We start from the raw sequence: 24,002 nt of genomic DNA on the forward strand, positions 1-24,002 counted from the left end.
AGTGATTCTTCTGTCTCAGCCTCCTGAGCAAATGGGATTACAGGTGTGCGCCACCATGCCCTGCTCATTTTTGTATTTTTAGTAGAGACAGGGTTTTACCATGTTGGCCAGGCTGATCTCGAACTCCTGACCTCGTGATCCACCCACCTCAGTATCCCAAAGTACTGGGACTACAGCATGAGTCATCACACTTGGCCTATCCCTTCATATTTAATCATAAAAATGCAAAATTATTTGGCACATTTTTGCTGTTTTAAATAATCTGTCATATTTTAAAATTATGGCTGTTACATGCCCCTTATTTTAGTCTCTGAGTAAAAAAATTATATCTTTTGACAAGGTATATGTATATATTTAAACATTTAGATATATATTTAAATTTTTTAATCTAAATATTTGTATTATAAATTCAAATATTTAAATAAATTAAATATTTAAATTTTAAAATTTTAATTTAAACATTTAAATTGAAAATATTTTAAAACTTATAAATGTAGAATTATTTTATATCTTGTTTTATACAAAATGTGTATTACGTAATGTTAGCATTTATATAAATGATAATTGTTATTTAGGTGACATTTAATGAGATTATTTACTTCTTCAAAGTCCGTAATATATACTTCAGCCTAAATCTGTTTTCCATAAAAGTCCAGCTGCTTGATTAGTTTGCTTAGTGGAAAAGGAGTATGATTATCTCTTTCCTTAGATACAGAAATCTTTTGAAGTTACATTTTTAATTAAGCCATACAGAAGATTTCTAAAGGCTTTTAATGTTTGTATCAGTCTTGAAGGGTTCTGAGTTTTTAAAATATTATTTAGCTCAAATATCAGAAATATTAACATGATTTATGTTGTACAGTATCAATTTAAGAAATTATTTATATTTAAACGTTTTACATTTTATTTACCTTTTGTAATCTGAAGTTGAACTTGCTAAAATAATGTCTCAATTTGCTTTTTTATTTTGTGAATTAGATTAGTGGTTCATGTTCATATCTCAAGTAAATATACTGAAATATTTTACATTATAAAATTCTATCTATAACAAAAATATTACATTGGGCAGATCCTATACTGACCATTAATTATCTGTGACTTCTGATATTCATACCATTGTGTAATTCCATTTCCTTTCTTGAGTGTGTGCAGGACCTGTGCTCACTTCTAAACCAGAAAATAATGCAAAGTTAATGGGATATTACTACCATTATTTTGTTACATTACATGGTAAAAGTGATGGTTTTCACTCTGTGAATATGCTGTGAAGTCTGTGCTTGCCAGAAAACTTGCTCTAGTGATTTTTTTCTTTTGCTGGCTCTGAGAAAAATGTAGCTGAAAGTATCCTCTAGCAGCTGAGGATAGCCACCAGCCAATAGCAAGTAAGAAACCAAGGCCCTCAGTCCTGTAGTGGTAAGGAAATAAATTTTGCCAATAACCTGAGGGAAAATAGAAGCAGGCATATCCCTAGTTAGTCCTCTGATTAAAACCAATTCCAGCTGACACGTGATTGCAGGATTACAGTGGACCCTAGGTCCAGCCAATGTCTTGATTGCAGTCTGCTGTGACTCTGAATCAGAGAACCTAGTTATGCCATGCTCAGACTCCTGATCCACAGAAACTGTGATATAATAAATGTGTGTTGATTAAAGTTACCAAATTTATGTATTTTTACTGAGCAATAGATAACTAGTACAAATATTATACCAAGTACTCTGGTATTTTATTTACCAAATTATACAATTCTATATTAGATATTTACGTAATATATTCCTTAAGTGTTTTCAGACTATGAAGGAGATTTCTAGTCTTTGATAGATATTTTCTTGAATGGGTAAAATAATTTCAACAATGCAGATTAAGACTTTTCCTAAAACAGAGCGTTTCTGAAGAAATTTTACCTTTGTGTAAATAAACACAGTAGACTGTTATAGAATAAATGATTTAAACTATTTTAATTGATCTGAGTAATTTACATTTTATATGCAAAATTGCCTTAATAAGGTATTTATACTTTTGTTATATTGTTTTCTTCTTATGTTGAAAATAGTTGTTAGATCCTCCATTCTGATTTCTTAATTTGCGTTTCTTTGGGAGATCTACAGTGAAATTGATGGATTATGATAATCTTGATTCTGGATCATATTGTTATTAGGTTACATCATAATCCATAAGGGATATGCCAAACATTTTAACATCAGCTATTATATTTATAACAGATTAGCATAGTTTTTATCAATTTATTTTTGGCATGTGAGAAATGATGTGGGGGGTCATTGGTTTACATAGCATTGCATTGTGTATAAGTAATACTTTATACATTTGTTTAGGATTTCATCTGTTTTATCCTTTGTAATGAGATATTTTCCCACGAGTGATGACTCTCCTATTAGAATGAATTTGCTAGCCTGTGAGGATCTTGGATTTTGAGTGTAGGTATGACCAGTAGGTGTGCATTCTTTTTTCTCTTTTGTCTTTTTTAAGTGAATTAAACATGGAATAAATTTATCTGACAGGACATGACATTAATGAAAAGAAAAATTTGTTTATTCTTGCTAATCTTAATTTTTTATGATGATGTTTACCAACTCCTATGGTAGACCCCTTCACATTTACCAGATAGACCTCAACATTTTTCTAGAAGCAAGAGTCCTCCTTTCTTCCCCCATTTGTTTATCTATTATTGGAATGGACTCATGAATTCCTATTTTTTTCCCAATGATTTATAATTCACTACTGTTTTTAACCACTTTGGCACTCACATTGTCCAAGATTTGGCCAGTAGGAGAGGCTTCAAGCTAGCTCTTTTGTTTTTGTGACACACCTGTAATTTTGTGAATACTTCCTTACTTTCTGGTGTAAGAAGATATTTCAGGCTTATCTTATTCCTCTTCTGCCTCAGTTGTGGGATCAGCTGTATGTCCTTTTGGAGCTCTAGTTGCTTGTAATGGAATAGCATATTAGAGACCAAGATCTTGGTGCTAGGTATGCTCTTTGCTCTTTGAGGTATCTTTACTTAGTGGGTTGTTTGGTGAACAAAGTTAGGAAATAATAAGTTATTCATGTGCACATATAAATACACATATGTGCACATACATGCATACATATGCATGTATATACACACATATAAATATTTTATAAAACATTTCTTCATACTAAAACTTCCAATTCAGATCTATTTCTACAAGGCCTTTGTACCTTCTCCAGCTCAATATTTGTTCCTTCTTCTACAGTAAATGAACACTAACTTCCAATGACATCAACATATTTCCTTATTTGCTCAATTCTATATTATAATCTAAAATAGTTTCAGATTTGCTTTGCTTATATCACTTCAGTAATAAAACCTACATAAAAGATTTGGAATCTGATTTCAAGCTTCCTTCCTCCACCTTGCCCTGCACCAATTCAGAGTATGTAGCCAAATTTTGGATTCATAAGTTACTTTGAATCTTGCTTCCCTCCCCCTTTCTTACTCCCTCCCTTCCTTTTTTCTTTCTTTCCTTTTTTCCCTCTTCTCTTCTTCCCCTTACCTCTCCTCCTATTTCCCTCCTTTTTTACTTTCTTTTTCCATCAATATGGAAATAGGATTCACTTGAAGTTTATTAGGCTCATTTATTTCTACTTACTTCTCATTTTATGAATTTTTTCCTTTTCCATTCTTATTGTATTAAAGTAATTAATTAAATATGTTGAACATTAATAAGCTGAAGCTACTTAAAGTATACTCAGAGAGATTATTGCGCATTTCTTTTTCCCTCTTCCAGTAGGTAACCAATTTTATTGTTTTCTGGTTTATCCTTCCTGTGTTTCCTTTCATAAAAGTAAAGCTGTATGAGCTATGTGTGTTTCTGTCTTTGTGTGTATCTTATATTAGAGAAATAGTTATTATTTCACCTTCTTACACAAAAGCCGACATATTATTAGATGTATTTTAGATACTCTTTTGAATTTTACATTTTTTTCTTCTTTATAATACTTCCTGGAGCTCAGTTAATATCAGTTCATAAAGATGTTCATTTTTTTGGTTCTGTTTTGTTTACAGATGTATAGTACTCCATTATGTATATGTACCATAGGTTAACAAATCTATTCGGGGACATTTAGACATTTTTCTAGTATCTTGCAATTAAAATTATGCTACACTGAATAAACTTGTATGTGTGTAATTTTATAATATTGGAGGTTTTTCTCAAGAGTAAATTCCTTTCAGTGGGATTGTTGGGTCAAAGAATACATGCATATGTAGTTTTTTAGATATTGTCAAGTCATCCTCCATAGGAATTTTCTCATTTTCTATCCCCATCAGCCATATATGGGGCGGCCTATTTATCTACAGGCTCATAAGCAGGATGTATTGCTATGCATTTGAAATTTTGCCAATCTTGTGGAGAATAGTTTGTGTAGTTTTAATTTATAATTCCATTATTATAAGTGAAGTTGAATATTTTTTCATGTGGTTAAAAGCCATTTTTATATCATTTTTGTGAATTGTCTCTTCATGTCTTTTGCCAGTTTTTCTATAAAATTATTTGTTTCCCCATTATTTTTAAAGAGTTCTTTATGAATTACTGATTATAGCTCTTTTTCAGTGAGACATAAGTTGCAAATATTTCCTCCCAGTTGGTCATGTTTCTTGACTGTACTAATTGTACTTTTTTTTTGCTGTGCCGCTTTCTTAATGTACTCATATTTCCTAGTCTTTTAAAAATTACATTTGGAATTTTATTCATGGTTAGGAAGCCTTTTATTGTGTAATTAACCTATCCTTTTTTACTGTATCAAAATGTTATTTTTTACATTTAGATTGATGCTTCATTTAGAGTTTTATTTTGTTTATAGTATGAGGATTGGATCTGATTTGATAGTTTTACAATAGCTATCAAGTTGTTTTAATTTATTACGAGGACTGTCTTACTCCAGTCATTTAAGACAACTTTTATCATTTACTAGATTTTTAGTATGCAATAGTTGAGCCTGTTTCTGGAATTTCTATTGTATACATTTTGTCTATTTATGTGCTAGTACAATATTATTTAATGATAGAGACTTTGAGTATATTTCAATGTCTTTTAGGTCTACCTCTCTTCAAAGCTCTTCTTTTTCAGTGTTTTTCTAACTATTCTTGTATGTTTACTTTTGTCCCTGAACATTGAGATCAACTTTTCTGGCTCCTATAAAATCTCATTGGCATTTTCATGGAATCACATTAAAGATTATCTTTGAAATTAGTTGCTATTCTGATGATATTGAGGGGTCCTATTAAAGAATAAATAATGTCTTTCCATTTATTTACATCTACTTTTGTCTTTTTCAAGCTGAGTTTCATGCCCAAAATCATATTGTTATGTTTTTATTGAAAGTATTTATTTCATTAACTTTTTGGAGGTACCTGTGTTTCCTTAAATGACACATGGAATTAAACTACCAAAAATTTGTGTTTAAATTTAACTCATAAAATTTGAAAACCCTTTTAATATATTCAAAATTATTTCAAAAATTATTATTTGTTAATATAAACCACTTTAGATAATATATGTTTCTCATTTGGTTTTTTGAGCTATAAATATTTAATAGAGAATGTAGTTCTTGTATTAGACACCTTCCAAAACTCTGCAAAGCCTTTCAGTTTAATTCTTAACAAGGTGGTGTTGATTTGTTATTTCTGTTAATTTTCTGTGGTTGACTATTGAAAGCTTAAAATTGGGATGCCAAAGTTACTTCCTACACAAGAACATATGATATCATCCTTTCAAGAAATTTGTAGTTTAGAGAAAATAAAATTTCAACCACTCCTTTGTAAAACTTATACTGTGTTGAAGGTAAATCTATTATAGTAATTTTCAGTTCAATATAAGATTATATAATTTGAATAAACCCAATATTGTTAACAAAAAAGAAAATATTATAACTTGCATATTAGAAAAATGAGTTTGTATCCTTGAGCTTTTAAAGTCGGTATTATCACTTTGAAAACACTTGAGGGAGAGTGATGCCAGCAAGATGGCAGAATAGGAGATAACCTGCTAATATTTCCTCGCAACGACAAGAACTCTGCACCCATCTACTGACAAAAGTCACTGGCAGGAGCCTCAGGAGTCAGGCAGGAGGGTGTGAAAGCCCAGTGGAGTCCAAGGCTCAAGAGGGTTGTTTTGAGAATGCAGACTGGCACCCAGGTGACAGATGCATTAATTTTGCTTCAAGGTTCAAGCCCAGAAATGGCCCTAATCCCCAAGGGATTTGACTACAGCCCTGTTTGGCCTTGAACCCGCAACTAAAATCATCTTCTAAGGGATCTAGGAGGAATCGTGTATACTAGTGTAAGAGGCCACTGATATCAGTCTCAGCAGTGAACCTAGAAGTAGTCCTGTGGCTTGACTCCTGCCCTCTTCAGTTGAGTTCCCAACACAGAACTGCTCACACAAAACCCCAGAGGGACACTTGCCCATATCCTGCAGACTGTGAGTCTGAGCCTCCTTGATAGGCTTGCCAAACTTATCTTTCAGTAGATCCCAGGTTGTCATCTCACAGCATATCCTGAGGGATCCAGTCTCACCCCCAGTTCTCCCACTGTAGTCAGGTAACTATCATATCTGTCCAGTGACCTGCTAGGAGATGTGCAACCATCTGAGGAATTGAGGTGGACTCTCCAGCCTTTGTCCCACAGTAGATCCTGAGGGGACCCAGCCTCAGATTTGGCCCCTCCTACTGCAGTTGGTGACATATCTAACCTGTTCAGAGACCTCCTGGGAGGCATGATTGTCTGGGGCACTGGGATAGTCTTCTGGTCTAGGTTTCCTGGCCAGCTTTCCCATACAGCCCAGTTACCCTCCTTGGATCTTCCCTGGGTCCATCTGCCCTGGAGAGCCCTGCCAACATTGGAGCCCTCCTGAGACTTGTGGCAGCTCTGGGCTTAGACTGCCCTCTGGTGTTTAGGGAGTTGCAGTGGTCATGGGCTCAGGGAAGACAACAGTCAGTCCCCTTAGAAACTCTGGAAGGCCCTGAAGAAGGATGAGCAAAAACAAAGCTAGACTGGGAAGACTAGAATAAACACCTGATCTCTCAGTGCACACACATTGTTGCATGTCCTTAAGCATCAAGATCATTCAGGGAAATCTGATCTCACCAAACAGACAAAATAAGGTTGTGCCAGAGATTGGCCTTAAGGTGATGGAGACATGTGGTCTTTCAGACAAATAATTCAAAATAGCTGTTTTTAGAAAGTTAATAAATTTACTGAAGCTCAAACTTCAGTAAAATTCAGAGAAGCAATCAGAAATACATGAAAGAAACTTAAGAGATTGAAATATTAATAATAAAAAGCAAATGGAGATCCTGGAGGTGAATGAAATGAATGAGTGAAATAAAATACAATGAATGAAATAAAAATGGAATAGAGAGCATCTTCAGCACAATAGATCAAACAAAAGAAAGAATTAGTGAGTTCAGAGGTAGGCTATTTGAGAACATAGTCAGAGGTGAAAGAACCAAAAGAATGAAAATGGCCAAAGAAAGCTTACCAGATCTATGGGACAACATCAAAACAACACATTTGTGTTATTAGAATTCAAGAAGGAGTTGAGAGACAAAGGGGCCAAAAGCTTATTAAAAATAATAACAGGAAACTTTTCAAGCCTGGGGAAAGATGTGAATACCCAATTATAGCATGGTCAAAGGTCACCAGATTCAATCCAAATAAGAATACCACAAGGCATGTCACAATTAAACTCACAAAGATCAATGACTAAGAGAGGGTCTAGAGAGAAGTGAGAAAAAAGAAGCAAAAAACACAAAAGAGAGATCTAATGTAACTGGCAGCTAATTTTTCAGCAGAAACCTTTCAGGGCAGTAGGAAATGTGACAGTGACAATGTATTCAGAATGTGGAAGGAAAATACCTGCCAACCACGAATACTATAGGCAGAAAAGGTGTATTTTAAAAATGAAGGAGAGAAAGACTTCTGCAGGCAAACAAAAGCTGAGGGACTTAATGGCTACCAGACCAGTTCTGCAAGAAATGCTAAAGAGAGCTCTTCAAACTTAAAGAAAAGAATACTTACATTGATTGTTAGGCTAATACTGTAATTGTGTTGTATGAACCACATTTATCTTTGTATAAATAATAAACAACAAAACTATAAAAATACGATAATTTGTAGAGAGATAGGCAATATGAAAAATGTAAGCTGTGACATCAAAATTCAAAACATGGAGGGATAATGAGTTAAAATATACCATTTTTTGTTGTTTTCTTCTTTCCTTTGCAATCAAAGTTAAGTTTTTATTGGTTTAAAATAACTTATTATGACTATAAGATGTTTTTGTGAGTCTCATGGTAATGAAAAAGCTAAAAGCTATAATAGATAACACTAAAAAAGTGAGGAATAAAACACATTACTAGAGAGAATCACATAACCCCAAAGGAAGCCTTTAAGAGAGGAAAAAAGGAAAAATATATCTAGACAACTAGAAAACAAGTTACACAATCGTGATAGTCATCCCTTATCTATCAATAACTACCTTGAATGTAAATGGTTTAAATTATTCAGTTAAAAGAGAGGCTGAATGGATAGAAAAATATGACCAAACTATGCTGCCTACAGGAGACTTACTTTACTTATAAAACAACATGCATAGATTGAAAGTAAACGGATGGGAAAAGCTATTTCATGGAAATGGAACCCCAAAAAGAACAGAAGTAGCTGTAATTATAGGAAAAAAAAATAGTCTTTAAGTTAAAAACTGTAAAAAGAGACAAGGCCATTATATAATAATAGCGGGGTCAATGCAGCAAGCAGATACAATTATAAACATATGTGTACCCACTAGCAGAGGACCTATATATATAAAGCAAATATTAATAGATTTAAAGGGAGAGATAGACTGTAATACAATAATAGTAGGGGACTTCAACACTGCACTTTCAGCAATGTGTAGATCATCCAGACAGAAAATCAACAAAGAAACTTCAGTGTCTGACAACACTCTTGACCAAATGGACCTAACAGATATTTATAGAGCATTCCGTCTAACAGCCGCAGAAGGCACAGTCTTCTCAACAGCACATATAACATTCTTTAGGATAGATTATATGTAAGGCCACAAAACATGTCTTAACATTTTTTTTTTTTTTGAGACGGAGTCTCACTGTTGTCACCCAGGCTGGAATGCAGTGGTGCGATCTCGGCTCAGTGCAACCTCCGCCTCCCAGGTTCCAGCAATTCTCCTGCCTCAGCCTCCTGAGTTGCTGTGATTACAGGTGCCTGCTACCATGCCTCGCTAATTTTTGTATTTTTAGTAGAGATGGGGTTTCACCATTTTGGCCAGGCTGGTCTTGAACTCCTGATCTCAGGTGATCCACCTGCTTCAGCCTCCCAAAGTGCTGGGATTACAGGCATGAGCCACGGCTCCTGGCCTCAAATTTTTAAAAATCAAAGTATATCAAGTATTTTTTTTTCTGACCACTGTGGAATAAAACCAAAACCAATAACAGGAGGAACTTCGGAAACTGTATATGTACATGGAGATTACACAAGTCAATGAAGAAATTAAAAAGCAAATTAAAACATTTCTTGAGAAAAATCAAAATGGAAATACAACATACCAAAACTTATGGGATATAGCAAAAACAGTTTTTAGAGGAAAGTTTGTAGCAATAATCACCTATTTGAAAAAGTAGAAATATCTCAAACAGCCTAATGTTGTATCTCAAAGACCTAGAAAACAAGAATGATCTAAGCCCAAAATTATGAGAAGGAAAGAAATAATAAATAACAGAGAAGAAATGAAGGAAATAGAGAATAAAAAAATACAAAGCATCAGGAAAATGACGAGTTGGTTTTTGAAATAAGAAACGAAATTGACAAACCTTTAGCTAGCCTAAGGAAAAAAGAGGAATGACTCAAATAAATAAAATCAAAGATGAAAAAGGAGACATCACAACTGATACCACAGCAATACAAAGGATTATTAGAGACTATAATGAGCAATGATAGACGAACAAATTTGAAAACTTAGAAGAAATGAATAAATTTCCTATAGCTTATCTTACCAAGATTGGATCATGAAGAAATAGAAAACCTGGACAGGTCAATAATGAGAAACACGATTGAATTAGTAAAAGAAAGACTCCTATCAAAAAAAATCCAGGACCTGATTACTTCATTGCTAAATTCTAGCAAATATTTAAAAATGAACTCATACCAATTCTTATCAAACTATTCCAAAAAACTGAAGTAGAGGACATTTTTCCAAACTCATTCTATGAGGCCAGCATTACCCTGATAACAAAACCAGACAAGGACAAAAGTGTAAAATAAAACTACAGGCCAATATCCCTGATGGATATAGATGCAAAAACCCATAATACGGTACTCCAAACTGAATCCAACAACATATCATAATATCATTGAACATGATTAAGTGAAATTCATCCCAGTAATGCAAGTATAGTTCAACACACAAAAATCAATACATGTGTTGCATTCCATTACTAGGATGAAGGACAAAAACCATAGGATCATGTCAATAGATGCCAAAAAAGAATTTGATAAAATTTAACATTCCTCCATGATAAAACCCCTGAAAAATTAGGCTTAGAGGGAACACACCTCAACATATATGCACATATATGCATCCACAGCTAACATCATACCAAACAGGGAAAAGTTGAAAGCTTTCCCTTTGAATGCTGAAGCAATACAATGATGCCTACTTTAACTACTTCTATTCAACATAGCACTAGAATTCCTAGCAAGGGCAATTAGGAAAGAGAAAGAAAGAAAGGACATCCAAATTAGAAAGGAGAAATTCAGTGTTCATGTTTGTTTACTGTTGACATGATCTTATATATAGAAAACTATACAAATTTCATGACTTATAACTGACACATGAATTCAGTGAAGTTGCAGGATACAAAATACATGTGCAGAATTTAGTAGCATTTCTTTTTCTTTCTTTCTTTTTTTTTTTTTTTTTTTTTTGAGACAGAGTCTCACTCTATCGCCCAGGCTGGAGTGCAGTGGTGTGATCTCGGCTCACTGCAAACTCTGCCTCCTGGGTTCATGGCATTCTCCTGCCTCAGCCTCCCCGGTAGCTGGGACTAATTTAGTAGCATTTCTATATGTCAATAGAAAACTATTTGAAAAAGAAATTAAGAGAGCTATTCCACCTAAAATATCTAAAAAAATTCCAAAATACTTAAAAAATTACCTAGGCATAAATTTAGTCAGGGAGGTGAAAGATCTCTACAATGAAAACTGTAAAACATTGATTAAAAGAATTGAAGATGAGACAAATTAGTGGAAAGACATTCTGTGTTCAAAGATTGAAAGAAGTAATGTTTTAAAAATATAAACACTACCCAAAGATTCTACAGAATCAGTGCAATTTCTATAATAATATCAGTGACATTCTTCACAGAAATAGAAAAAACAATTCTGAAATTCATATGGAACCAAAAAAGACCCCAAATGGCCAAAACAATCTTCAGCTGAAGTAACAAACTGGAGGCATTACACTACATGACTTCAAAATATACTACAAGGCAAGAGTAACCAAGACAGGATGATGGCATTCCTATCAAACTATGACATTCTTTACATAATTAGAAAAACTATTTTAAAATTCATATGGAATCAGAAAAGAGCTCGAGTAGCCAACATAATCATAAACAAAAAGAATAAAGCTGGGGGTATCATGTTAATTGACTTCAAACTATATAACAAGGCTGTGGTAACCAAAACAGGATGGTATGTATACAAAGACAGACACATAGACCAATGGATCAGAATAGAGAGCCAATAAATAATACTGTGCATGTGCAACTATCTAGTCTTCAGTGAGGCTGACAAAAACAAGTAGTGATGAAGGACTCCCTATTCAATAAATGGTGCTGTAATAACCTGGCTAGCCATATGCAGAAGATTGAAACTGGACCCCTTTCTTACACCATATAAAAAGTCAACTTAAGATGGATTAAAGACTTAAATGTAAGACCCCAAACTATAAAATCCCTGAAAGATAACCTAGATACCATTCTGGATGTAGGACCCGGCAAAGATTTCATGACGAATATGCTAAAAGCAATGGCAACAACAAAGAAAATTGACAAATGGCGCCTAATTAAGCAGAAGAGCTTCTGCATGGCAAAAGCAACTACCAGCAGAGTAAACAGACACCCTACAAAATAGGAGAAAATATTTGCAAACTATGCATCCCACAAAGATCTAATATCTAGAATCTGTATGGAAGTTAAATCAACAAGCAAAAAATGACCCACCCCATTAAATGTGAGCAAAGTACATGAACACACACTTTTTGGAAGAAGCCATACATGTGTCCAACAAGCAGGTGAAAAAATGCTCAACATCACTAACCATTAGAGAAATGCAAATCAAAATCAGAATATGATACTATCTCACACCAGTCAGAATGGGAATTATTAAAAAAAAAATAACAGATGCTGGCAAGGTTGCAGAGAAAAGGGAACCTTATACATTGCTGGTGGGAATGTAAATTAGTTTGGCCACTGTGGAAAGCAGTTTAGCAATTTCTCAAAGAACTCAGAGCAGAGTTACCATTTGACCCAGCAATGGAATACTATGCAGCTATGAAAAAGAACAAGATCATGTTTTTGGCAGCAACGTGGATGGAGCTTGAGGCCATTATCTTAAGTGAACTAACACTGAAACACAAAACCAAGTACTACTGCATGTTCTCACTTTTTAGTTGGAGCTAAACATTGTGTACATATGAACATAAAGAAGGGAACAACAGACACCAGGGCCTCCTAGGGGGTGGAGGAAGGGAGGAGGGTGAAGTTAGAGAAAACACCTATCAAGTATTATGCTTATTACCTGGGTGGTGAAATAATCTGTACCCCAAACCTCTGTGACACCCAATTTACCTATGTAACAAACCTGCGCACGTACCTCTAATATAACCTAAAATAAAAGTTAAGAAAAATGATATGAAACAATAATTTATAGTACATTTTACAGTAACTAAGACAGTGTAATTGCAAAGTTTGTGACAAAAAGAAATAACTCCTTGAGGTGATGGATGTCCCTCTTACCCTAATGTCATTATTATACAATGTATGCCTGTATCAAAATATCTCATGTACCCCATACATAAACACACTTACTATGTACCCATAAACATTAAAAGGTAAAAATTGGCCAGGTGCGGTGGCTCAAAATGTAATCCCAGCACTTTGGGAGTCTGAGGTGGGTGAATTGCTTGAGTTCATGAGTTCGAGACCAGCCTGGCCAACACTGCAAAACCCTATCTCTAATAAAAATACAAAAAGCTAGCTGGGCATGGTGGTGTGTAGTTCCAGCTACTAGGGAGGCTAAGGTGGGAGAATCACCTGAGCTCAGGAGGTAAAGGCTGCAGTGAGCTGAGACTGCACCACTGTATTCCAGCTTGGGCAACAGAACAAGACTCTGTCTCAAAAACAAACAAAATTAAAAGTTTAAAAAGACACATAAACTAATGAAACAGAATAAAGAACCCAGAAATAAATACATGCATATATAGCCATCTGATTTTTGGCAAAAGTGCCAAGAATACACATTAGGGAGATAATAGTTTCTTTAATAAATGATGCTGGGGAAAAGTTTCATTAAGGAGAATGAAATTAGACCCCATCTGTCACCGCTTAAAAAAATCAAATCAAAATGGATTAAAGATTTAAATGTAAGTCCTCAAACTGTGAGACTACTAGAAGAGAACATGGAGGTAACACTTTATTACATTTCTCTGGGGAAGGTTTTTGTTTGTTTGTTTTGGAAAAGACCTCAAAAGCACAGGCAACAAAAGCAAAAATAGAGAAATGGGATTACATCAAAATAAAAGCTGCTGTGCAGCAAAGGAAATAATCAGCAGAGCAAAGAGACAACCTATAGAATGGGAGAAAATATTTGCAAACTATGCATCTGACAAGGGATTAATATCCCTTATGTTAGGAACCCAAACAACTCAATAGCAAAAAAACCCACAAATATAAAGAGTAGACAAAAGATCTGAATAGACATTTCTCAAAATAAGACATAACAATGGCCCACTGATATAAGAAGAAAAAACTCAGCGTCCCTGATCACTAGGAAAATGCACATCAAAATCATGATGCGTTATCACCTCACGCTAGTTAGAATGGCTATTATGAAAAAGACAAAAAATAACAAAACTGGCGAGGTTATGGAGAAAGAGGATCTTCTATCCACCGTTGATGGAAATGCACATTAACACAGCTGTTTGTGGACAACAGTATGGAAGTTTCTCAAAAAATTAAAAATAGAATGAAAATATGATCCAATAATCTCATGACTAGATATTTATCCAAAGGAATTGAAATTCGTATTTTGGAGATATATCTGTACTCTTTTTATTGCAGCACTATGCACAGTAGCCAAGATATGGAATCAGTCTAAGTCTTATCAAGAGATGAATGGATAAATATATGTGATATATTTTTGGAATGTATTTTGTCCATAAAAAATAATGAAATCCTGTCATTTGGGACACAACATGGACAAACCTAGAGGACATTATATTATGTGAAATAAGTCAATCACAGAACAAATACTGCATGATCTCACTTATATGTAGTATCTAAAAAGACTGATCTCATAGAAGTTGAGAGTAGAAATGTGGTTATAAGATCTCACAGAAGTTGAATGTAGAATTGTGGTTATGAGAATTGTGGTTATGAGAGGCTGTGGAGGATTTTGAAAGGCTTAGGAGGGTATGGGGAGGGCGGAATTGGGAGAGATTGGTCATCAATTTATACAAAGTTACAGTTCGATAGGAATCACACTTTCTGGTGCTCTATTGCTTATTTCTAAAACTAGAAAACTACCATCAATGACAAAATCTTAAAAGTAGTGTTCGGAAATGTCACAGAAGACCTAACACCCAAACTTCCTTTGTTTCATAGAGTCCTTTTTTTCCAAGTTAGTGTTTTAAAGGATTATCATATTTTGACTTTAATTTTATAATTAATATACAGTAAAATTTACTCTTCAACTCATTCTTTTTTCCATGAATGTAAAAACTAGCTAGCACATGGTTGAAAAATGCATTGGGAATGTAATCTGATTATTTAGCCTCTAATTTTTCACTGTTTGACTCTTCATTATATATATGTATTCTACTATTCCTCTGTTCTTATGAACTCTTCTGAAAAACTGAAGACATTTTAGACTTTTACCTCTTTAAACTTAACTAGAGTTGAAATATATGTAACATATTTATATATAATATTTATGAAATAATTATTTAAGCTATATGCAAATATAATTTTTATTATTTAAATATTAAGTCACTTTATTAAGTTACCCTGGTGCATAAATTTTATAATAATTTATTTTGGAGGATGTTCCAAGAAATACCATTATGTAAAACCATGCTATATCTGTATTAGACATTGTCAATTTTATTTGGCAAACAAGGTTTTGTGAACTTGAAAAATTTTGAAAATACTTATGATTTTCTCCCACCACTATAGTTAACTATATTTTTATGTATTAAACATAAGAGTACCTGAGTATGAATGCTCATATGTTCTTTCACTTTTTAAAAATGTGTTTATGTGAATTCAAAGTTTGAGCTCATGAATTTAATCTATATTAGTCAATTTTGTTTGGATTAATTAGGGAAACCTTTTTTTCCCATTATTTACTGGAGGAGATCTGTTTTTAAAAATACAGATTGGCCAGGCGCGGTGACTCAAGCCTGTAATCCCAGCACTTTGGGAGGCCGAGACGGGCGGATCACAAGGTCAGGAAATCGAGACCATCCTGGCTAACACGGTGAAACTCCGTCTCTACTAAAAAATACAAAAAACTAGCCGGGCGAGGTGGCGGGCGCCTGTAGTCCCAGCTACTCCAGAGGCTGAGGCAGGAGAATGGCGTAAACCCGGGAGGCGGAGCTTGCAGTGAGCCGAGATCCGGCCACTGCACTCCAGCCTGGGTGACAGAGCGAGATCCGTCTCAAAAAAAAAAAAAAAAAAAAAACAGATTAATTGGTGGAGAAACTGGAGAAAATATGTTAATTTCAAAAAAAAAAAAAAAAATCACAAGTGTGAAAATAATGTGGATTTATGAATTCCCTGAATTTTCTTCTACCTAAAAATATCTCTGTATCTTATTTCAGACTTTCACTTCTTCTCTTTATTAAGGCAGGATACATATCCCAAAGCTCATAATTATATTTCATCTGCCTTTTAACATTCCTTATATGCCTATCATGTATGTTTTTCTTTTTCTTCACTATTTCATCTCTCACTTTTTCTCATATATAAAGCTTTCTACAAATAATTCAGATTTCACACACATCTTTCGAAGATGTTTTTTTGAAATTTCAAATAATGGTATAGTTTTAAGTTTGTTTTGATGTAGACTATAAATACTTTTTTGCTTGTAGTAAAACATGAGGCTTTTGAATTGCATTGTTTAATAGTAAATGAGTTTTTGTGTTTCTGCAGATGTGACTCTGAAAATCGCTATGTTGGTAATCCACTTAGAGGAACATGTTATTGTAAGTATTTGTATATTCTTCATTTTAAATAATTGGTACATACTATTAGTTTCAAATAATAAAGGTCATCTTAAATAACTAAAATTGTCATTAATATCTTGCAATTTCTGTTTCTTAAATTTTATAATATAACTTCATGTATATTGCTAAGAAATATATTATCTTAATTATATTTGGTGCATTTTTTTCTACTCTGAACAGTGAAATAGCAATAGATTTTATTCTGAACATAGAACAAAGTATAGAACTTGAGTAAACTCATGTGATTTTAATGTAATCTTTTTCATTATGATGGATTTTTGAAGAACTTGAATTTTATAATAGATATTTTGCAGAATTTTGGGCATTACTAAAAGGCTGCACTGATTTTGTACCAACAGATACTTTCATTGGGTACTGATTATATGATAGGTATACATTTAACTTTTGTTTTGTTTTCTGAGACGGAGTCTTGCTTTTGTGGCCCAGGCTGGAGTGCAATGGCACAATCTCAGCTCACTGCAACCTCTGCCTCTCAGGTTCAAGTGATTCTCCTGCCTTAGCCTCCCGAGTAGCTGGCATTAAATGAGCCTGCCACCACGGCCAGCTAAATTTTGTATTTTTAGTAGAGATGGGGTTTTGCCATGTTGGTCAGGCTGGTCTCGAACTCCTGACCTCATGATCTGCCTGCCTCGGCCTCCCAAAGTGTTGGGATTACAGATGCGAGCCTCTGCGCCCAGCCTATCTTTAACTTTTAAAGAAACAGCCAAATGCTGTTTCCCAAATGGTTGTACCATTTTACATTCCCATCAGCAGTGTATGAGAGTTTCAGTTCTTCCACATTTCACAGCCTTTTTCAGAGTTAGTACAAGTTTTAGCCATTCTAATAGGTGTGGAATGGTATCTGTCATTTTAATTTGCATTTTCCTAATTACTAATGATGTTCAGCATCTTTTCATAGGATTGTTTGCCATCTGTATATTTTATTAGATGAAGGGTCTGTTGAAATCCATTGCCCACTTTTTAGATTGTTTTTATATTAATGAATTTTCCACATACTTCATTCTAGATACAAGTCCTTTATCAGATATATGACTTGCAAATATTTTTTACTAGTGGTAACTTGTCTTTTTATCCTATTAACACTGTTTTCTTGAAGAACAGATTTTAATTTAGATGAAGCTTGACTTATCAGTTTGTTCTTTTGTGAAATCTTAGCCTGACAGGTGACTATGATTTTCCCAAGGTTTTGGTAGAAATATTACATTTTTAAGTTTTCTATTTAAGTATATGGTCCATTTTGAATTAATATTTGTGTATATAGTAGGTGATGGATTGAAGTTCTTTTTCTCCACGTAAATATTTAAATATTCAAGCACACTTTATATAAAGACTATACTTTTACCAATGAATTCCTATGCATCTTTGCTGAAAAACACTTGTTTGTAAATATGCCGCATTAGCATAAAAATAAGCAAATAGATTAATGAAACAGAAAAGAGTCCAGACACTGGACATTACAATTAATGTGATTTTATAAGTTTGGAAATTGGTTAGTATTTATTCTCCAACTTTGTTCTTCCTTTTCAAACTTGTTTTGACTACTCCTTTTTTTTTTGCATTTGCAAGTGAATTTTAGAATCTGCCTTTCAGTTTTCAAAAAAATGCTATAATTTGTTTTGTGATTTTGTTTAACTTATGATGAATTTGGGGAGAATTGGCATGTTAACTGTAGTGAGTCTGGAATTATCATATTTTTCATTTTTTCTCAATTCTTTAATTTTTATTATTAATATTTTATAATTATAACTACAATGTGTAGTTCACATTTTTGTCAGATTTATCCTTCTGTATTTTAAATTTGTGATGCTATTGATAATGATAGCTTAAATATTTCATTTCTGATTGTTTCTGGCATTTATAATTGATTTTATATTGGTTTTACATCCTGTAGCTTTGCAAAAGTCACATTTTACTTCTAGTACCATTTTTTGTTGATTCTCTCAGAATTTCTACACATACAATGTTTTCTGCAAATAATGGCAGTTGGATTTCTTCTTTTCCTATCTTGATGGTTTTATTTCTTTTTTCTGCCTTATTGCTATAGCTAGCACCTTTAATAATGTGTTTAAAAGATGTGAACATGCAAGTATTTATTCTTGTCTTGTTTCTGATCTAAGAGGGAAAGCATTCAGTCTTTTAAGGAAATTGCCTTCTATTCCTACTTTGCTGTACATTTTTTATCAGAAAAGGGTGTTTATGTCCAGTGCATTTCCTGCCTTAATTTATATGATTATCAGAAATTTCTATTTTACTTTGTTAGTATCGCGATTTTAGTATTTTTAGTTTAGTTAATGGTATATATTGTGTGAATATACTGTCTTTTTTGTCCATAGGTAAGTTCATGGACTTTGGGATTTTTTCTAGGTTTTGTCTATTAAGAAAAATGCTGCAGTGAATGAACATTCATAGGGTCTTTATGTGAACATATGTTTTTATTTTCCTTGGATATATTCCTAGCAGTGTATAGTTTGGTTGTATGATAAGTTTTTGCTTAATTATTTTAGAAACTGCCAAATGGTTTTCCAGAACGTTGGTAACATTTTAAAATTTATACTAGAAAATTTTGATACTAGAAATTTCATTCCTTGATGTCCTCATCAATACAACATTGTCTGTCTCTTTGATCATAGACATTCTAGAGTGTGTGTAGTGGCATTTTGTGATTTTGTTTTGTATTTCTGAAATGACTAATAATGTTGAACTTGATTTTATGTGTTCATGCCTTGAAAATGATTTGTTGGGTGTGCAAAATTTATCTTTTTTTTCAGTTTTTTGTTGCTATTTTAAATTGTATTTTTCAAACTTTTGTTTCCTACTCTGACATATAAAAATAAAATTCATTTTAGTATATTGATCTTATATTCATTCACTTTGGTGAATGCTTACTAAATTCTGTTTGTAGATTTGCTTGGATTTTAAATGCAGTTAATTATATTACATGCAAATAAGCACAGTTTTATTCCTTTTTCAATATTTTTCCCCCTTATTGGGATGTTGAGACCTCTATTTCTGGGCTGAATCACAGTGATGATAATAGATATCCTTATCAGGTAGGATGTTTATTATAATTTATGGAATATTCCTTGAATCAAATTAAGCAAATTCCTATTGTATTTTGTGACAAGGTTATATCATGAATAACTTTATTTTACCTTATTAAATACTAAGTTACATTAGTAGATTTTCTCATGTTAAACATCTTTTCATTCTGGGCTAAACCAAACTTAGTCATGGCATATTAGTATTTGGATACTGCTAAATATTAGTTGTTTATATTTTAATTTAGAATATTTTTAGTATGAACGAAGATGGTCTGTCTTTTTTGTATGTTATTTTTTCTAAATAAATGACCTATGACTGCAGTTTTTAAAAATTATTTTCTGGCCGAGCACGGTGGCTCACACCTGTAATCCCAGCACTTTGGGAGGCCAGGAAGGGTGGATCACGAGGTCAGGAGATGGAGACCATCCTGGCTAATGTGGTGAAACCCCATCTCTACTAAAAATAAAAAACAAAAACAAAATTAGCCGGGTGTGGTGGCAGGCACCTGTAGTCCCAGCTACTCAGGAGACTGAGGTGGGAGAATATCGTGAACCTGGGAGGCAGAGCTTGCAGTGAGCCGAGACTGCACCACTGCAGTCCAGCCTGGGTGACAGAGCGAGACTCCATCTAAAAAAAAAAAAAGAAAATTTCCATTCTATTTGCAATTGTGGTAATAGCTTTTAAAAATGAATTTGGAACAATGCTATATCTCCTTTTAAAATGGGAATAGTTAAATCTTTAAATAAAAATTAAGTATTTCAACAAAAATTTTTGGGTCTAGTGCTTTTTAATTGGTGGTTATTGTTATTTATGTTTTGCTATTTCATAACATCAGCTTTTGGTTTTATTTCTCTTTTCTGTGGATCATGTTTTTTAGTTCATCAATTTCAGATTTTGTGTTTAATAATTTCCTTCTCTTATATACTGTTTGCTATTGTTTTGCCCACATTTGCTAGAAGATTTTTAAATTATCATTATTTTTTACAGAATTTATGAATTCCGGTTTTATCTTTAAAAACGTAATTATGTTCTTAGTTGCTTTTTAAAGTAATTTTTATTTTTTAACTTTAATTTTAGGTTCAGGGCTGCATGTGCAGCCTGTTATATAAGTAAATTGCATGTTGTGGGGGTTTGGTGAGCAGATTATTTCATCTTCCAGGTAATAAGCATAGTACTTGATAGGTAGTTTTCAGATCCTCACCCTCCTCCAATCCACAAAACGTTTTTTAGCTATTCTTAATTTTAAAAAATTTTATTGAGAATGTGGCAAATAAAATCCCAAATTTTGTTAAGGCATTTTTACCCTTTATGACACATTTGACAGTGTTTGGAGGCATTTTTGTTTGTCACAACTGGGGAGTGGGACGTGGGTGCCATGGGCATCTCAGGGGTAGAGGCTAGGGATGCTGGTAAATATCCTGCAATGAAAAGGACAGCCTTCCCAGAACAAAGACTTATGTGGCCAAAAATATCAACACTATTGAGGTTGAGAAACCCTGATTTAGAGGCTTAATCAAATTTGTATTTGATTTTGGAGAAAATAATAATTGTAGATGGTTTGGTTTTCTTTGTCTAGAAGAGCCATATCATGTCTATTGGTGTCTCTTATGTTCTTGGCACACACTGATGCTCAATGTTTAGATTTTAATTGATGAAGATTGAAAAGATATAATATTCCACTGGGTACAGTGGCTCACACCTGTAATCCCAACACTTTGGGAGGCTGAGGCGGGTGAATCACCTGAGGTGGGGAGTTCGAGACCAGCCTGACCAACATAACATGGAGAAACCCTGTCTCTACTAAGAATGCAAAATTAGCTGAGCATGGTAGTGCATGCCTGTAATCCCAGCTACATGGGAGGCTGAGGCAGGAGAATTGCTTGAACCTGGGAGGTGGAGGTTGTGGAGAGCCGAGATCGCGCCATTGCACTCCAGCCTGGGCAACAAGAGCAAAACTCAAAAAAAAAAAAAAAAAAAAAAAAAAAGAAAGAAAGAAAAAAGAAAAGCAAAGAAAAGTTATAATATTCCAATTTCTTCTTCATGTTTTGTTTTGAATACTTAGGTAAAAACAAATTTTCTTTCATCAGCTGTTTGGTTACTTATTGCTACAGTTCGCATAGGAAAGGCATAATAAAAGCTATAGTTTTTCCCTGTATTTTTTATTTCCTTTACTTACTTTTATGCATGTATGTATTTATTTAAAATAAAAAGTTCATTCAATATCTTTCAAAAATGAAAATTAGTTTTTGTCACTAATGAGCTTATAGATTCATACATGTTTTAATCCATGTGAAATTATTATTCCCACTGATGCTCAGACTGTCCAATTACTATGTCATTTAAATTGTCTTCATTCTCTAGCTTTTCCACATGATTTTTGTTTTTCTTATTTAAAATATCCTGGATTTATTTTATAGGAATATATTTTTTTGTTTGATTTTTTAAAATTAGAAATTCCTCTTCTATATTTTTGAGCCTTTAGTTTCTTTTATTTGCCAAAGGAGTAACTAGTTACCATTATGAACACATTATATAATCTCTGTTTATTACAAATATACTAATGTCTAACACTTTTATATTGAAGACTAACATAAGTTTTCTTCTATATCAATGTTGTCCAATACAAATATGATGTGAGCCACATATGTAATTTAAAATTTTCTAGTAGCTTCCTTTAAAAAGTTATGGAAAATGAGTAAAATAAATGTTAATAAAAGTTTTTTTAGCTTAACATATCTAAAATTTTTTCATTTTAATGTGTAATCAGTTTTAAAAGTCATTAAATCATTAATGAGATATCTTACTTTTTTTGTACTGCTGTTTGAAACAAAGTTTACATTCCATACTTACATCACATTTTAATTCAAATCAGTCACTTTTCAACTAGTCAATAGCCACATATGGTAGTGGTGACCTTATTGGACAACTCTTCTCTAGATTATATAGGACCCCTGTGTTCTTTTAGAAATATCAAAAGCATAACCATAAAACACTAGGTGGCACTCTTGGGATTGTTGTGAGACCTTTAAAGCTTAATATTTGAAAGGAAATGATGCTTAAAAAAGAAAAGGACAATAACTCTTGTAATAATGTTAATAGAAACTATTCTAATTTTCAAGATTAGATCGAAATTTAAGATGCAAGTCCACATTGTAACTTAAAGCAATTGAGTGCAATGTATTAACTTAACTGAAAGCAATATGTCACCAGTTGTACTCTATTTACTTAGTAGTTTTTCAAAGTTCAGTTTAAAACCAAAAACCAAAGCATGCCTCACAAAAGAGGAAAAACATTCAGTGTTAACTAATTTGGCCCTTGTAAACATTGAATTACTCAATATATTCTTAGTAAATACAAAAAGTAGTAGTCACACAGTACTACTGTTTTTTTTTTTCTTAAATGCTTTCTTTTAATTGTAATAACAATTTTAACACAGAAAACCTTAAAATGAAAGACTAGACTATGGAAATGCTATATAGATGATATATTTCAAAATGTAGAATTTGCTAATTCTTTAAATACGTGTAATTTGCAATGCTCACACCACTAATTATTGTGTTTTAATATAGTTCCAAGTAATTGAACACATTTTATTTCATCTTTTACTCTTTAAAAAATTACTGTTTTATATTGAATTTCTTTTTTTAGAGTTTCTTTCATTTAGAGTTCATGGTGGAATTTTGTAGTAATAATAAAACTACCTATTTTGAGAGTAGGAAATTTAAGTTGAAAAAGATGACTTAAAATAGTATGTCAGTTTAATTACTTACAATAATATGTAATAGAAAACAATGAAACTAATTATTATCCTGGTTTTCTACAACTGAATAAAATATTTTTCCGGTTTTAAACTGAACATATTGTTAGTGAATGTTTTATATTACTTTTTAACCGTTGGATATAAATTGCTATTTAAGTAGGATCTGGCTGTTTCCTTTGCAAATGGGGCAGAGTGACCTTAATAAAAACCAAGAATCTAAATTCTTATATTTAACAGATTGCAGACATGATGGGTTGAACAGTATCTGACAAGACATAAATGAGTCACATTTTTGGCATTTTGACCTTGTTCTTTGATTCATCACTGTTTTTATTAAATTTTCTGAAGCCTATATCCCCGTACTTTTAAATTTTTATTTCAGAATTATTTACTCTTTTAGCATATCCAAAATGAAGGATAATAAACATGATTCTAAGAAAATTTAAAATAGCTAAAAGGAAAAAAAATCATAGACTCACTGTAAAAATAATACAAGAAAAAGTTTAAGGAAGGAAATAAAATGTCCATAAACCTCCTACCGGGTCCGCCAAGTTGAGTTGTGTAGTGTATATGCTTTGTAAGGGTACTCAGCTGAGAGCAAGATTGAGAGTTGATAT

At 33.0% G+C, this 24,002-nt stretch overlaps 1 protein-coding gene across 10 annotated transcripts in view; it reads left to right on the forward strand.

Moving 5' to 3' along the window:
- Positions 1-24,002, forward strand: part of ATRNL1 (attractin like 1) — an 842,049-nt gene that overhangs the window by 302,821 nt on the left and 515,226 nt on the right. For all 10 annotated transcript variants that reach the window (XM_045362239.3, XM_074002848.1, XM_005566518.5 and 7 more), the window contains one exon: positions 16,489-16,541. In XM_045362239.3, the coding sequence (XP_045218174.1) occupies positions 16,489-16,541 (53 nt within the window). The remainder of the gene's footprint in view (positions 1-16,488; positions 16,542-24,002) is intronic.

The sequence above is a fragment of the Macaca fascicularis genome, chromosome 9 (assembly GCF_037993035.2).
Source record: "Macaca fascicularis isolate 582-1 chromosome 9, T2T-MFA8v1.1".
In the NCBI taxonomy this organism is placed as follows: domain Eukaryota; kingdom Metazoa; phylum Chordata; class Mammalia; order Primates; family Cercopithecidae; genus Macaca; species Macaca fascicularis.